The 17,736-nt window shown below is 42.7% G+C and overlaps 1 protein-coding gene across 1 annotated transcript in view; it reads right to left on the bottom strand.

The window, feature by feature from the left end:
- The window catches only part of DROSHA (drosha ribonuclease III), a 246,149-nt gene extending 231,348 nt beyond the window's left edge, over positions 1–14,801 (bottom strand). Inside the window, exons 1-3 of the mRNA XM_007951608.2 lie at positions 14,782–14,801; positions 7,589–8,422; positions 1,981–2,073 (exon numbers count right to left, since the gene is read on the bottom strand). Coding sequence (XP_007949799.2) covers positions 1,981–2,073; positions 7,589–8,422; positions 14,782–14,801 — 947 coding nt within the window. The remainder of the gene's footprint in view (positions 1–1,980; positions 2,074–7,588; positions 8,423–14,781) is intronic.
- Positions 14,802–17,736: the final 2,935 nt, after the last annotated feature.

Here is a 17,736-nt window from a genome sequence, read left to right as displayed (position 1 = left end):
CCTTTTCAAAGAACCAAGTCTTGCATTCATTTATAAATACTGGTACATTGCTAGAGTTCTGATTTTGATTTCATTCACTTCTTCCTCCTTTCAATCCCTTTTTTCTGCTTTTCTTATACACTACTAATTTCTAGAGCCAACGCTCAGGTAATAATTACATACATGTTATGATTTGTTGTTAGGTGCCATCAAATCAATTCTGTCTCATTCATAGTGACTCTACATGGCAGAGCAGAACTGGCACACAGGGTTTCCTAGGCTGTAATGTTTACAGAAGGAACCCTGGAGCTGCAGGGGTTAAGTGCATGACTGGCAACTAAAAGTTCGGAGGTTCAAACACACCAAGTGTTCCATGGGAAAAAGATGTGGCAGGTGCTTCCAAAAAGATTACAACCTTGAAACCCTGTGGGACAGTTCTACCATAGGAATGCTATGAATTGGAATCGACCAGACAATGGGTTTGGTTTTGGCTTGGAATCTTTCTTTAAGGGAGCGGATTGCCAGGCCTTTTCTCCTGCAGAGCTGCTGGGTGAATTTGAAGCACCAACCTTTCAGGCAGCAATCAAGCACTTACACCATTGCACTGACAGGGCTCCTAATTTGATTTATATGTGTTTGTGTGTATGTGTGCATGTGTGTATATGTGTGTGTGCGCATCCCTTATTTTTCAAAAGTTCACTTTATGCCACTTTGCTTTTACAAAAGACCTACATTAGTACCTGCTTTCACTATCCAAATGAAATCTGAAGACGATCTCACATTTACAAAAAAAAGCTAAAACATGAACTAAGGTTCAGCTTTTGTTAGAGGCAGTGCACACCCCAAACAGTGAGAGTGGCGTCACCAACCTGTTTCCCCAAGAGCTGCACTCAGCATCTCAGCATCAAGCCACCATAGCTTTCAACTGTGTCGTGACCTCTCTCTGTTTGTGTTATTTTAGGTTTTACGTGTTATTTGGTATGATTTGGGAGGTTATTTTTTGGGTTTGGGAATGCTCAAAACTTCTTCCCATATAAATTATCAGTAACTGCCTCTTTGCTTAGTGCTATTTCAGTTTACGAAAGATTTCATAGGAATGCTCCCTCTCTCTTTTTCTATCTACATATGTACATACAACTATATATCTATATAGAGAGATATACAGGTTATCTATGTACTTATCTAAGCACACATACAAATACACACACACAAACACACACACATATAAAATGTATCTGGCATTTCTCTAGACCCAGTTCTATTCTACATGTATTAGTTCAACGACCCTGCAAAACTGTCTCTATTTTACAGATAAAAGACATTTGAGGTTTAGAAAGGTTAGATAAGACTGCCCAATAACAAAATTGGGAAAATAATAATGGACTCCAAATCTTTTACACTCTAGAGTGCTGCTCTTGTTGTTGCTGTGAGGTGCCCTTACCTGGTTCTGACACAGCAACCTTATGGACAACACAACAAAACACTGCCCAGTCCCTCACCACCCTTACAGTCCATTACAGAGGACTATGAATTTTACTTCTGGATATAGAATTGGTCACACTCTGTAAGCTTAGGCTTACTGCAATCTCTCTTTTTTCTAAATAAAGTGCAATTGCCATTTTGTTCTCTTTTCTGGAACAAGTAAATTTAAGAACATAATTATGAATTTCCATAATTATGAAAATTTTTTTTAATAACATGAATTATTATTATACAGCTTTATAGCATGAGTCAGGGAAAGTGGCCTATATGATTTCTAGGTTTTGGAAATTGGTCTAGAGTTTCCTCAGGCATGGTCACAACCATCTTAAAGGTAAAGGGGTTTAAGCTACAGGCTGCTTCAGCACTTGGACCAACTCTGGGTTGTCATTTTGGATGGACTCTCGGCTATTATCAAGGCTTGGTGGATACACAAACACAAAATCTGAACTCAGAGAGAAAGTCCAACAGAACTGGGACTGTGAGGTCGGCCACTTCTTTCAGTGCCCACCCCCTGCTTACCTCACGGACCTCTTGTTCTCCTTCTTGTAGGGCCTTTCCAAAGATGGTGATCTGCGGCCGTCCCGATGCCTGTGTCTCTCCCGCTCCCGCTCTCTTAAAGGAATTAATACACAGAGCTGTTTGCAACACAAAGACTCAAAAGCACCATCTCTTTTCACTGAATTCACCCTCCAAATAAATGGCCCTCAACTAAGAATTTTTCAGGCACTACTCACCATGGGATACTTTCATCCATTCTTAATTTATGACAGAAAAAGAGAGCTTTTCATGTCATAGACGTTAACTTATTTGGACAACTTTTAATATTTCCTTTAAAGAAAGAAGTCATATTTGATGCTAAACAATAAAGGGAATTTTATCATAATCTTCTCTGAAGACCTTCCAACAGACAAAGCTTGGTTATTTAACCTACAGAGAACATTTTAAAGATTTCTAGATAACTTTCAGTTTCACCCATCAGATAAATCCAAATTATAAATCTTTCATAGGAAAGATTAGTACAAGGTTGTAAAATGACAAGGGCTCTTAATTCTTAGGTCTGATTTGCAGTTCTAACATCACTAACCTGCCATGAAACCATGCATGTGATTTAAATTACCTTTAAATGCTGTTTTCATCTGGAAAAAGGAAAAAAAAAAATCCCTCTAAACAGAGATGCTAGATTTTCCCAATGTGAAAATAGAATGAAATATTTTTAAAATGCTACAATATTACAATGAAATTTAGTAATAATGAAAACTTATGAGGCTTTTTACTAGGTACAATGGAAGATCTGAAACAATCCAAACTCCAGTGTGTTTGAATTAGAACTACAAATCTAAGAAAAGTTTAATCATCCAATCTTAGAATTAAAAAAAGAGAGAGATGTTGTATTAGCCTGAGTCCAACAAGAAATCTATAAAAAAAAATCTGAACTTAAGAACAATCCTCCAAACTTCAGCCTACAGGATCCTGAGACTGGAAGAACTAGATGGTGCCCAGCTAGTACTGTCAACCACTTGGAAAGGGATCAGTGCAGGAGACACTGGATAGAGTGGGAGGAAAATGTGGAACAAAACTCAGAATCATGAAGAAGACCAAGCTCATTGGTCTGATAGAGACTAGTGAAACCTCTGAAATTAAGGTCCTTAGTCACCCCTTGGGCCTGGAGTTGAGCTCATTCCCCTGGCTTCCAGCCAAATTATAGACAGGTGTGTAAGGTGAACATTTACACCAGGTAGGCACCGTCCTTACAACAGTCAACCAGGGGAGATCAGAAGGGCAGTATTTGCACAGGGAGATAGCTCAGGGGGCAGTAATGCATGGGAAAGACAGACACAAGGAAAAGGTAACCATAGGGAGAAAGTGGGAAGACAGCTGTTACAATATGGGAATTGTAATCAGTGTCATGAAATAAAATATGTATGAACTGTTGGATGGAAAATGAATTTGCTCTGTAAACTTTCACCGAATCAGCAATTTAAAAAGAATATATAAAAGAAATGTGTGTGAGTGTCTATATATACACACACACAATACACACACACACACTATTTAAAAAAAAAAAAGAAAAGAATAGCTGCAGTGAATTGCTTGATGTGGCCCTTCTAGCCATTGTTCTCCATTTTGTGGTGTTTTGTAAATCCCATTATCCATGCCTGTTTGGGGTGGTGTGGTAGTTAAGGTCAGGTATAACTTGGCTGGGCAGCTGGTAGTAGTCATTCCCTATAATGACTGGCAATCAACTCGACTCTGTGATGGGATTTAGGTTAATTCTGTTGGGGCAACACAGGTGGAATGTATCTTGAGTCCTGCCTTGCTGGAGGGTATAATTCAAATCACCACCCTTAGCTTCCCTGAGGGGTATACCTATGAATCTCCTGGGAAGATTCGCTCTCCTCTTGTTCCAGCTTTGTTTTCTTGGATCATCCTCATCTCACCCCTGGATTTGGGACAGCAGCCGCCGTCTGATCTGCTGATCGAGGTTCATCAAACCCCAAGAGTTGGGAGGATCTGCCAGACCTACTCACGGACCCGGGACTTGCCACCCTGCCAGCCTCCACCACTACTACGTGAGACGAACCCTTGGGTGTCTGTGAGTTCTGTGAGGCATTACAGCGAAATACAGAACCCTAAGACTGGGGAAATTACTGGGAGGAGGAGGAGGGGTTAATGTCTGAAATGATGGAGTGGCATGGTAGTTTGGACATTTGGGACATCTTTGACCTCCGCCTCATGGGGACCGGCCTCGTGCTGATCTTTCTAAGAGAAATTGTTCAAGCAATAGCATTTATGGTGGTGATTGCTACTTCTAAGTGATTATTAATGGTAAATATCAGTTTGGATACAAATCACTTTATAGTAGCACTCTAGGGATGAACTCATTTAAAACAAGAAAAACAATGTCTGGGCTACCTTCCTAAAGATTCTTCCTTTTTTGCAATTAGGATATTCCTTAGGTAACATCAGGAGCCTTGGTGGCACAGTAGTTAAAGTGCTCAGCTGCTAATTGAAAGGTAAGTGGTCCAAACCTACCAGCTGCTCTGCAGGAGAAAGATGAGGCATTCTGCTTCTGTAAAGATTTACAGCCTTGGAAACCATACAGGAAGTTCTACTCTGTCCTACAGGGTCGCAATGAGTCGGAATTGACTCCAAGGCAATGGGTTTTGGGGTTAGGTAACAGATGCGAGTGCGTCACTGGCTGTGGTTTCCACGGTTGGCAGGGCAGCTGTGGGGCTCACTGTGCAGCAGTGCTACTGGCTCCCAGAAGCCCCAGTGCCTTCTCCCTTCCCCACATGCAAAGAGCCTGCACAGTGCCTGCACCTGCAATGGTTTCCCTTCCCACACCCTGGAGTAGCTTCAAGCTTCCGTGAAAACAAATACAAACATCCAGTTCCTCACAAACCTTTTCTAGAAACTATTGATCCTAAAACAATCTTATAACCATTACTCAGCCACATTTTGAGAGAAGAGAAAAAAGGAGGAAGATAGAGTTAGTAAAAGAACAGACACATTGACTCTAAGAAGGAGAAACAGTCACAGATAAAAGGCTATGAAATTTGCATAAATACAACCTCTCGTACAGATTGTGATTATTCTGCTTTTTTCCAGTATATTCTGGAAGTTATGTTAGGACTTCACATGGCCATGCTTGTTTCACAGTACTATTCCATATAAGACAGATACTCTAATACCACCTAAGTTCCCAAAACAGCACCCCAAAATGCAAAGAAATGCTATTGAGAATGTTGACCCCTACAGCAAAATGTTTTCCCAGAGATAGGTTTATTAACAATCACTTTAAAGTGTGAACAAAGCAATTAACTCTTCCCAGTTCGAATTTCCACCATAAAATTGTAGAATAAAAAACCACAGGCCACCATGAGACCAAAAGAACGAGATGGTGCTCAGCTACCAATGTCAATCACTTGGAGGGAGGTTGGTGCAGAAGATCCCGGGTAGGGTAGGAGAACAAATGGGACAAAACTCAAAATCATTTAAAAAAAAAAAAAAAAGACTAGGTTTGCTGGTCTGAACTAGCCTGGTGAGACCCCTGAACTACGGCCCCTAGTTACCTTCAGGTCTGGAACTGAACTCGCTATTATGACTTCCAGCCAAACAACAGAAAGGTATATGGGGTGAACATTCAATTCACTTCAGGTAGATACACTCCTTGGAGTGATTAATCATGGGAGAACAGAAGGGCAGTGTTTGCACAGGGAGACGGCTCAGGGGGCAGGAGTGCATGGGAGGGAAGGACACAGGGAAAAGGCAACTATGAGGAGGAAGTGGGAAGCTATTACATTGTAGGAGATTGCAGCCAATGTCATGAAACAAAATGTATATGAACTGCTGTGTGGAAGATAAATTTACTCTGTAAACTTTCATCCAAATCACAAAAAAAAAAAAAAAAAAAAAAACAGGACTCAGTCACATAGTCCATCAGAGAATAATTAAGACAAAAATTGCCAACACAGTAGTTCATGTTGAAAAAGATAAAGAATGCCAAGCTACTGTCACTGAGCTTTGGCCTACCAGAAATCAGTCATCTATGCAGGAAACAAAGGAGCCCACGTGGCGTGACAGTTAAGCGCTCAGCCTCTAACAGAAAGTTGGTGATATGAACCCACCCGGCAGCTCCACAGGAGAAACACCTGGCAATCTGTCCCCATAACAATTACAGCCTAGAAAGCCTAAGGGGAGTTCTACTCTGTCACATAGGTCACTATGAGTTGGAATCAATGCAATAGCACCTAACAATGACAACATACCGAAAACATTTCTGTCTACCTTCCACTGGGGCCTCATGTTTTAAGAATGTCTGCTTGAACAGGCAGGACACGAACAGATATATGCACACACATGTTCATCGCAGCACTATTCACAATAGCAAAGAAATGGAAACAATCTAAGTGCCCATCAACAGAAGAACGGATAACTAAACTGTGGTATGTGCACACAACAGAATACTATACAACCTTAAAGAATATAGAATCAGCAAAACATCACACAATGTGGATGAACTTGGGGGACATTATGCTGAGTGAAATAAGTCAATCACAGAAGGACAAATACTGTATTAGTCCACCATGGTAAAAAGTCAAGGAAAAGTTTATACATAGAAGGAAACTTCCTTTGTTGGTTACCAGGGACAGGAAGGGAGGGGAGGGTAAATTCCTAGATAGGTTGAAAACTTATATATATACAGAGAGTGAGAGAAATCAAAGATTAATGGTGGTTACCAGAGGTAGGAGGGAAGGGGAAAGGGAAAGCTTTTGTTTAGGGGGCACTGAGTTTACGCTAACGGTGGTGGAATATTTTAGAAAAGGACAGCAATAATGGTGGCACAAGATGAAAAATGTCATCAATCTCCCTGCTAATGTGGAAGTTGTTATGCTGGCGAATGTCTTGTTGTTTATGTTTTCACCACAATAAAAGTAAAAGCAGACTGTCTACTTGAAACCACTTTTCTCGTTTTTATAGATGTTTGGTCTTTTGAAACATAAATGTAATCTGGGCCAAAAGAGTCCTAAACACATAATTCTCTTCAGTGTGAGTAAATTTCAGATGCAACAAAAGTAGGTTAAAAGTTATTTTGAAACTATAATTTGACAATGTGTAACTATTCTTGCTTCATTGTTACAAAGAAACATTAAGAAGGCAACAATATACAAAACTTCCACTTACTATATGTGCAGAAAGCAAGCTCAGCTTGTTAACCAGTTAGCTTAAATCCAGATGGATAGCACACACAGGTGGTCAATTCCAAGAAGTCCAACACTGTAAACCAGCGTGACAATCACATGAAACAAATCGCATAACCCCAAAGACACTGTAAGATCTTTCGTGTCATAATCGTCATTAAGAATGTCAACTGTATCATACAGAGTCACAGATTTACATTCATTGGGATAAATCTACATGGATAATTTTGGAACGCTTTTCAAAAGCAGCTCTTTCTGAAATCAACTTGTCAGTTGTCTCTTCTTCTTTACAAGTGAGTGCAAAGTGTGTTTAAAAAAAAATGCAACAAAATGCACTGCTAGACATTATAGGTTTGTCTGCTCATGCATGGACATGGACTGTCTGGCCTCCGCAGATCATTAAAGAACTCTGCCCATCCGTTTACCTGCTCCGCTCATAGCTTCTGTGGCGAGAGGGCGTTCTCCCTCGGTCGTAATCAGACCTGTAGCGGCTGTCTTGTCTCCTCCGGTCAGGACTGCGGCCTCGCTCCCGCCGATCCAGGGACCGATGCCTCTCTCCTCGCCCATGACTGTGATCGCGGTGCCTGTGTTCGTCATAGTGCTTGAGCCTTTCTGGGGACCTTCTCTCACTGGGAGCTTTTGTTAGTGGGTATGGAGGGAGATGCCTAAAATGAGGGCTATTGCTGTTACTAGCACTGGGGGGGAAAGAACTGGTGTTGTTCTGGAAACTACTGAAATTGGGAGGTGGGAAATTGTGGTGCGAGTATCCTGGAGGGTACTGATAATTAACCTGCTGGGGCATGACTGGAGGGGGTGGAGGGTGGGGCATGGAAGGAGGGGGCATCATGAAGGGGAAAGTGCTTTGTCCAGGAGGTGCTCCAGGGACGGGCGGGTTGTTAGGACAGGGCATTGGGGGCGGCATGGGAGGAAAGCAGGGTGGCACAGGGAAAGGGTGTCTCACCTGGTGGCTGGGGAAAGGGGGCCTGATTGGGCAGGGGGGAAGAGGGCCCTGTGCTGACGGAGGCATGGGCGGAGGGAAGGGTACAAAGTCGGGGCGTGGAGGCAGGAAATTGGGGGCTGGTGAGTTGGAGAAAGTGGTGGAGGGGGCGCTTGGCGGTTCATATTGATACTGCACAGGAGGCTGCTGAGGGTGGAGCAGCCGCAGGTTCTGGGGCCTGAACGCAGGGGTGGAGGGTCTGGCTCCGTGTCCTCCTCGCCCTCGGGGACACCCTCGTCCTGGATGGAATGACATTCTATGGCTTTGTCGGAGAGAAGAAAAAGGGAGAAAGAAAAAACTCACTATGTAATCACTTCATAATGTCTGACCATCCTGATGACCAACGGACAGACCCCTAAGTCAGGTCATTGGAATATTCCACACTTCTAATTCTGGGCCAGGGTAGTATGTGAAACTTCTCATGACCGATACTTTTCCCCGACCCACTGTCACGGTCAGTGCCTGAAGGCTGTCATTCCTGAGAGCTGCTTCACCACCCAAATTGTGACCCCAGCATTGCACTGTTCAACCTGCACTCATGTCCTGCTCCAGCTCCCCATCACTGACCTCGCTGGGTCATCCCCTCAACTCACCCCCAGTTTCTACATCTGTGTAAGTTTCTTCTGGTCTTCACCTTCCTCTCCATTCAGCATAGATTCCATGGTCTCTCAATGACTTGTTTCTTGTTACCCTAAATTCCTTGGTCCCGAGAACCTAGCCATACCCCAACCTTGTTGTTGTTAGGTGCCACTGAGTTGGCTCCAATTAATACCAAGCCTATGTACAACCAAGATCACTGCCACTGATTCGATTCTAACTCACAGTGACCCATGCTGGGCTCCCAAGGTTGTAAATCTTTACTGAAGCAGAATGCCTCATCTTTCTTCTGCAAAGCAGCTGGTGGGTTTGAACCAGCAACCTTCTGGTTAGCAGCCAAATGCCTTAACCACCATACCACCACACCAAAAAGTAGTACTGTCGAAAAACACCCACCTGGGCAGACTGGTATCCCTATAACTTCATAGTCACCTTACCCTTCTTAACACTTCTCTAGCCAGTTTACTCTCCTAACTATCCACCATAATTACCACACACCCTCAGCATCCTTTTCAATATTCCTGTTCCTCCTCACTTTTAACAAATAGTCTTGTCTGCTGCCAAACCGCAAACACAAAAACCATCAGAAGAGAACTCACTCAACTTGCTGTGCCAATTCTACAATCCTGTTGTGAGCTGCCACTGACTAGACTCTGACTAATGATGATGCATGTGTGCAGAGTATAACTGTAAGGTTGTGACCTTTCAGAAGCAGATCACCAGCCTGCCTTGGCACCCCTGGGTGGTTCAAATCGCCAACTGTTCAGCTAGTAGTTGAGTGCTTAACCACTTGTACCACACAGCCTTCTGTCCAATGACCTTTCCTTCTAGAGCACTCTTCCTTGACTTCCTGACACAAAACCCTCACTGTGTCATTCTCTATCCTTCTGACCGTTCCTCCTGGCAGTACCCTATGCTAGAATCAAACATTTGGTATCCTCAGGAGTCCAACCAGGGGCAATACGCTCACTCTTTCATCCAAGGTGTTGTGTTGCTTGTGTTGCTTCCATTACCACCTGCAGTGTAGTAAATTACATAGTGTGACTTTTCTAGCCATAAGTCTTTGTAAACTCTATGGTGGAATTTGTGATGAGCAACTGAGTAGCTCCTGATTGTTAATGTTATCCACCTGGGGTATTTCTGTTGAGAGTGGCACAAAGCAATTTTCTGGGAAGTTCACTCTTTCTCAGGTGTATAGAATTCTGATGTTGGGATTGGTTAGTGGTCACTCTGCCAGGCTCAAAAGGAGCTCTCCTAGAGGCAGAAGTCTCTCTGGCTGCTGGCTAAGAAAGACGTACTGCTGAGAGAAATGTGCTCCTGAGAGACATGAGAGATTCGTGCTGCTGAGAGAGACACCAAGAAACACACACTCCTGGGAGAGAGACTGAGAGAGACAGTGGGCTGAGAGAGACTGAGCGTTGTTCCTGAACTTGAATTGTAGCTTGTTGCTTCCCTAATAAATCCCATAATCTGAGTTCTGTGTGGCCACTGCAGTGCATTATCGAACCCAGCAGAGAGGTGGTGAGTGCTGCGGAAGGAACTGCTGGTGTCAGGGTTTTTGAAAGGGCTGGAGGGCGGCAGCATGTCTGGCCTCGCAGGAATAGGCCTTGGGCTACTGATGGTGATTCAGTCTTCCTCTTGTGGGGTTAGAGGAGGTGAGAAGATGCGGCCTCCTTGCCTCTTTAGCACCATCCATCTGTCAATAACACCCACCATTGGTCTGGCAGTTTGTCATACTGTGGTGGCTTGCACGTTGCTGTGAGGCTGGAAGCTATGCTACCAGGATTTCAAATACCAGCAGGGTGACCCATAGTGGAAAGGTTTCAGCAGAGCTTCAAGACGAACCTAGACTCAGAAGAAGGAAGGAGCCATCCACTTCTCAAAGAATTGCTGTTGTTGTTATGTGCCATCAAGTTGGACCCAACTCATAGCAACCCCTCAAAGAATTAGCCAGTGAAAACCTTATGAAAAGGAGTGACACATCGTCTATTACTGGGTAACTTTATGAATAGCACTGAAACAATGTCTGACATAGTGCCGGAAGATGACCCCCTCAGGTCAGAAGGCACTCAAAATAGGACTGGGGAAGAGCTGCTTCCTCAGAGTAGAGTTGACCTTAATGACATGTGTTGGGGACCAAGACAAAGACCCCCAAAAGAACATGACTGTAAGGCACGTGTTCTAATTACAGTGAAGAGATGACAAGGCCTCTCTTGTGATCGAGTGTTTGCTTTTAGAGATGGCCAGGCCTCTCTGTGGTTGAATGTTGCTTTAAGAGATGGCAAGTTCTCTCTCACTGTTAAATACTTAATTGGCAAAACATCAGAGTATTAAAAGTAGACGTTATTCTCCATGTTTTTTATCTTATTGTGATGTTTCATACTTTGGGTCACTGTGTCCTAGTAAACATTTATCGTTTTACACTCCTTATTCCTGAGAAGATTTCTGTGATTGTTTTAATGACCACCTGTTGTCCCTGAGCATGTAGAGAAGTAAAACTTTCGCTCTGTAAAGAATAAGCTGATTGTATGACTTCCAAGACTAATGATGTAATCATGTACAAACATATAAATAAAGTAGAACAAAGGCATCAAGGGTCCCTGTCGCAGAACTTGCAAGGAGTCCGCCTGGCCCCTGTTCCTTAATAAATAAAAAAAGAAAACTATTAATCCTTTCATATCGCTTCGTTTCATGACCTGTGCAGTTTTGCCGGACATGGCAGACATGGATGGAGTAAAGCTTTCGGGACTGCCATTTGCTGATGTGGCATGACTCAAAATGGGAAGAAACAGCTGTTTCAAACATCTATTAATAATAACTGAAACATGGAATATATAAAGTAAAATCTAGGAAAATTGGAAGTTATCAAAAATGAAATGAAGCATATAAAGATTGATATCCTAGGCATAAGAGCTGAAATGGACTGGTTTTGGCCATTTTGAATCAGACAACCATATGATCTACTATTCCAGGAATGACAAATTGAAGAGGAATGGTGTGGCATTCATCATCACAAAGAATGTTTCAAGATCTATCCTGAAGTACAATACTGTCAGTGATAGGATAATATCCATACACCTACAAGGGAGACCAGTTAATACTGCTATTATTCAAATTTATACACCAACCAACAAAGCCAAAGGTGAGGAAACTGAAGATTTTTACCAACTTCTGCAGTCTGAAATTGTCCAAATGTGCCATCAAGATGTATTCATTATTACTAGTGATTGGAATGCAAAAGTTAGAAACAATGAACAATCATCGGTAGTTGGAAAATATGGCCTTGGTGATAGAAACAATGCCCGGGATCACATGACAGAATTATTCATTGCAAATACCTTTGTAGAACAATATAAATGGCAGCTATACACGTGGACCTCGCCAGACAGAATACACAGGAATCAGATCGACTACATCTGTGGAAAGAGACAATAGAGAAGCTCAGTATCATTAGCCAAAAAAAGGCCAGGAACTGACTGTGGAACAGACCATCAGTTGCTCATATGAAAGTTCATATGACATGGAACTTCTAGAAACACAAGCTGGATTCAGAACAGGATATAAAACAAGGCATATTATTGTTGATGTCAGATGGATCTTGGCTGAAAGCAAAGAACACCAGAAAAATGTTTCCTTGTTTTTTATTGACTGTTCTGGTTACCTAGTGCCACTCTGACAGGAATATACCACAAATGGGATGGCCTTAACAAACAGAAGTTTATTCTCTTACAGTTTGGAGGCTTTAAGTCCAAGTTCAAAGTGCCAGGCTCTAGGGGTTGGGTGAAAACCCCTCAACCTTGGGGTCCAGCTTTGCCTCCTGCTCCTGGTTCACTGGAGCCAGAGGCATTTCTTCACTCAGACAGCTGCTGGCTGCTGAGGCTGAGAAGCCCAAAGCTGTGTAAAAAGGCACAGTCCCGATGTTATCAAACCACATGGCAGGCCATAAACTCAAGTTCATTCTAAGTCCCAAGGGCAGCAGAGCATGGCAGGCTGCTGAACAACGACATGGCTATGTGCAGGGTCCAAGCGTGCCATATGCTAGAGACTATCCCCAAGGCCTCTCTTTATATACAGGAAGCAGACCACATCCCAAAGGCAGCTACTCAGCTGCTTGTGGTAGATCCCACCATGGAGCCGATTGTCAGTCTCATCATAGGAAATAACTACCACAGCTTCCCAGCCACTCAACCAGGCCCAGCCAAGTTGACATACAAAATGAACTACCACACTGACTACGCAAAAGCATTCAACTGTGTGGATCATAACAAATTGTGGATAACATTGAGAAGCATGGGAATTCCAGAACACTTAACTTGCTCTTGAGGAACCTGTACGTAGACCAATAGGCTCTCATTCAAACAGAACAAGGAGATACTGCATGTATTAAAATCAGAAAGGGAGTGAGTCAGAGTTGTATCCATTCACCATACTTACTCAATCTGCATGCTGAGCAAATAATATGAGAAGCTGCACTATATGAAGAATGCAGCATCAGGATTGGAGGAAGATTCATTAACAACCTGCAATACACAGGCAACGTAAACTTGCTTGCTGAAAGTGAAGATGAGTTGAAGCACTTAGTGATGAAGAATAAAGACTGCAGACTGCAGTATGGATTACACCTCAATCTAAAGAAAGGAAAAATCCTCACAACTAGACCAATAACCAGCATCGTGATAAATGGAGAAAAGATTGAATTTGCAAACATTTCATATTACTTCATATCACAATCAACAACAAAGGAAGCAGCAGTCAAAAAATCAGACGTCATATTGCACTGGGCAAATCAGCTGCAAAAGACCTTTTTCAAGTGATGAAGAGCAAAGATATCACTTGGAAGACTAAGGTTTACCTAACCCAAGCCATGGTATTTTCAATAACCTTATATGCCTGTGAAAACTGGACAACAAATAAGGAAGACTAAAGAAGAGTTGATGCTTTTGAGTTGTGGTGTTGGCGAAGAATACTCAAAGTACCATAGACTGCCAGAAGAACGAACAAATCTGTCCCAAAAGAAGTACATCTAGCATGTTCCTTGGAAGAAAGAATGGCCAAAATTTGTCTCACCTACTTTGGTCATGTTGTCAGAAGAGACCATACCCTGGAGAAGGATAGCATGCTTGGTAGAGTGGGGGGTAATCGATAAAGGGGAAGACCCTCAACAAGACGGATTGATTGACATAATGGCTGCAACAATGGGCTCAGGTAAAGCAAGGATTGTGAGGCTGACATAGGACTGGGCTGTGTTTCATTCTGTTGTACGTAGGGCTGCTATGAGTTGGAGCCAACTCAATAGCACCTAACAACAACAACCCCTTTAGCCATCAACTTTTGAGTTCCAGATCTACATTACCAACTGCTACCAGACCCCACTCCTTCAATGTCTGACCAACTCCCAAATTCAGAGGAGCATATCCTGAAAGCAATGATGTTTTCCTCCAAGATAAATGATGTTTTCCTCCAAGATTTGCTCCTTTTCTTCTGTAATCAATCTCAGTAAATGATACCATACTTCACCCAGGTCCTCAAGTCATACACTTGACAACTTTTCCTCCTTTATCTTTCTTAGTTAATTATTTTTTAAATTCCTATTCTTTTTCCTTCATAATTTTTTCTTGAATTCATCTACTTCACACCATTGTCTCCTCTGGCTACTACAATAATATCCTTGCTGGCTTTTTCAAAACCACCGTCAATGCCCCCAAGGCCTTCTAAGTTCCCTTCTCTAACAAGACACTCTGCTTCTTCTTGGCAGTTCCTACAGTGATGTAATTCACCAATTAATTACATTAATCCTATCTTTAAAGTCAGGATGTACATCAGGACTGCAAGTTCTGCAAGGGTGGAGCTCCAGGATGTCTCATTCATTCGTCTGGTTGGGTACCTAGCCACATACATGCCCATTGGTGAAAGAGTGAACATATTTTCCTGGTTCCTTCCATACCTAAATCCAGTCTACCCCCCATGGCTCAGCTCCCATGTTTGCTCCTCTCTGTATTCTTTCAAGCTACTGCCATTACTCACCATGTACTGCCTTGCATCATCATGTGCTATCTCTGGATATTCACATCTTCCACAGAGAATATAAGCTCTAAAGGACAAAAACAATAAATTACACATAAAAGTTCTCTGAACTGTCAACGTTATAAACTATGTTCCGAAATAATCTTCACACCGATTTTTGCATTCCCTGATGTATTTAGCACACAAACAAAATTAAAAGCATATTAAGCTGAATGAAAGTTTACAAGTAAATTTTAATATGTCTTTAATAACTGTCTTACTGATTCAAAACAATCAGTAGCTAAAAAGCCTGAAAACTTAGGTATTACCTATCTCCAATTTTTTAAGGTAGGAGGAAAAATCATTTTCCCTCTCCATACTCTAATGTCTTTTATTGTAAAATAATGTAGGCATGTATCAAAGAAAAAAGTCACAATGAGACTAGTATTCAGATTCAAACATAACTATAACTTGTAAATCCAGGTTATCATTCTCAGTTCTTCCCATAGAAGACTGTTACGAACATAAATGACCTTCTGAACAGGTGAATGCCAGCAAAATGCTTTTAAAAACTCAGACAGTAAGTATTAAAAGCTTACATATACTTCTATATGTAGAAACATATCTTCCTAAAGTCTTTTTAGCTAAGCTTTTACCAATAGACTTAAGCAGACTTTCAAAGGGCTCCTGAAAATAACTTTATGATTTAGCTGTATCTATCACTGTATTAAATAAATAGTAATCCCTACCCCCCCTAAAAAAAAGCCTAAACCCATTGCCTTCGAGTCAAATTCCAACTCACAGAGGCCCTATAGGACAGAGTAGAATTTCCCCGTTGGGTTTCCAAGGCTACAAATCTTTACAAAAGCAGATTGCCACATCTTTCACTGCAGAGCAGTTGGTACACTGGAACTGCAGCTGAGCGTTTATCATTGTGCCACCAGGACTCCTTGAATAAACAGTAGGCTCCAAACAGTATGATTAATGGTTATTATTCAGTTCAATGTCCTATGATCAACTGGGACCCAGACGGCTAATCTTGCCACCACAAGCTACTTACTGCCACAAAACCAAAACCAAAGTCACTGTCGTGCAGTCGATCCCGACTCATAATGACCCCTCCTTGGGTTTCCGAGGCAGTATCTACAGAAGTAGATTGCCCAGTTTTCCTTCCATGGAGTGGCTAGTGGGTTTGAATGCCAGTCTTCTTGTTAGCAGTCAAATGCCTTAGGTACTACACCACATATATGATGCTTAAGGCCTCCACACTCTGGACCCCGGTTTATCCTTCAGGTTTATCCTCCATTACTTATCCACAGAGACTTTACTGCCACGCATTTTCCCACCTGCCTAACATGCCAAGTACTATCAGTCAGCTGGTCTGTGGCTCATGTTCTAAAATCCCCTGACATCGTTGCCCAGTGATTTCCTACCCATCTACTTATCTCAAATACCACCTCCGCCGTGAAGCCTTTGCGGGTTGTTCCTCCTCTAGACTTCCATTGCTTAGTCTCTACTTACTTCTTTTAAACTAACCTGACACTGCCTCATATTATAGCCGTGTGTGCATATGTCTAATCCCTCTACTAGATTACTAGCTCCTTGATGACATGGGTTGATTCAGTCATTTCTCTCTTTCAAAGGCTCTGGCAGAGCATCCTATCCACAGTCAAGTCAGTAAATATGTATCATCTCAACAAGAGGATGTTTCTGTGTTGTTCCTGAACATTTCTTTCCATGTGCATCCACAACAAATGTGCATTAGCAAAATCAAGCAGAAAGCAGGCCTTTTCACTGATTGACGCAACAATCAATGAGCACAGTCCCAGGCCCAGGGGACTCAAAGATGACAGACACACACCCTGCAGGGCTCAAGGACCTCAGAATCCTGTGTGAATTGTTTTAAAAAAAAAAAAAAAATACAATTTGAACTCAAGAAAACAAGCATGCACAGGGTATAAGGGAAACAAAAGTGTGCTGAATCCAGAGGTGGGCCATAGGCAGGATCACTAACACTCTTGTACAGTTAAACATTCACTATTTCCATAGTTACACAACGTTGATCATGAAGTCGATCTATCATGAAGTCGATCTATTAAAGGCATAGTCAGGATGTACTGTGGATGAACCTTTTAACTGAAAAGTCAAGGAATTCACTGCAAGTGGAAAAGTATCTCTGTGTCTGCCCATTCTTGGGTTGCCGTTTGCAAGCCAGGAAACTGAAGACGGTGTTTTGAAAGTTAACACGTTCAGTAACTTCACGCTATGTGGTTTTTTTCTTTCCTTTTTTTTTTTTTTTTTTAAAAAAAAAAAAGGTTGCAAAGCGTTATTACATTTTTATTAAGAACTCCCTCTTTCTCAGCTGCATCCGCAGGCCGGTCATCTTCAGATCGCGTGTTTGCAATCTCCCGCCAGATGGGAGACTGCAAGTGCGGGGCTCACGTCCCACTCCCCTCGGAGACCCCGGCGGCCCGAGACTTGGCCTACAGCCTGCGCTCCACTAATGAATGAAAGGTCTCATATTTCTTTCACTTATTTGGGGTATTCGGGCCTTGGGTTGCTTTCTTGCCTTCAGCTACGGATCTAAAGAAAGACTGATCCCAAAGCCCAGGTGCCTTTTTCCCCACCTGAGGCTAAGGCCCGGTTTCCATCCAGACACTCGGAAACACGCCCTCTTCCAACACCCACAAGCGACCCTTTTACCTACAAAAGGCACCCGGACCGCGCGATCGCCGTCAGAGAAAAGCCACTGTAAAAGACTGCAACCGCCAAGGCAGTGGGGCCGCCGCGCCTCCGGAACAGGAAACCGAGGGAATTAAATAGCAAACCTGAGCCAGCGGCACCAAGGGAGGAAACTCTTCGGCTCGCCCCAGCACCTCGGGAGCGGTGATTGGTGCGGCCACAAGAGCGATGGGGATTTCAACCAGTCGTCCACGTCCATCCATTCGGCGCCCGCCCCCCCGTCCTCTACCTCCT

The sequence above is a fragment of the Orycteropus afer genome, unplaced genomic scaffold, assembly GCF_000298275.1.
Source record: "Orycteropus afer afer isolate SDZICR_OR568_19922 unplaced genomic scaffold, OryAfe1.0 scaffold00302, whole genome shotgun sequence".
Classification (NCBI taxonomy): Eukaryota; Metazoa; Chordata; class Mammalia; order Tubulidentata; family Orycteropodidae; genus Orycteropus; species Orycteropus afer.
The sequence above is the reverse complement of the archived record's forward strand: the minus strand, read 5'-3'. Positions and strand labels throughout refer to the sequence as shown.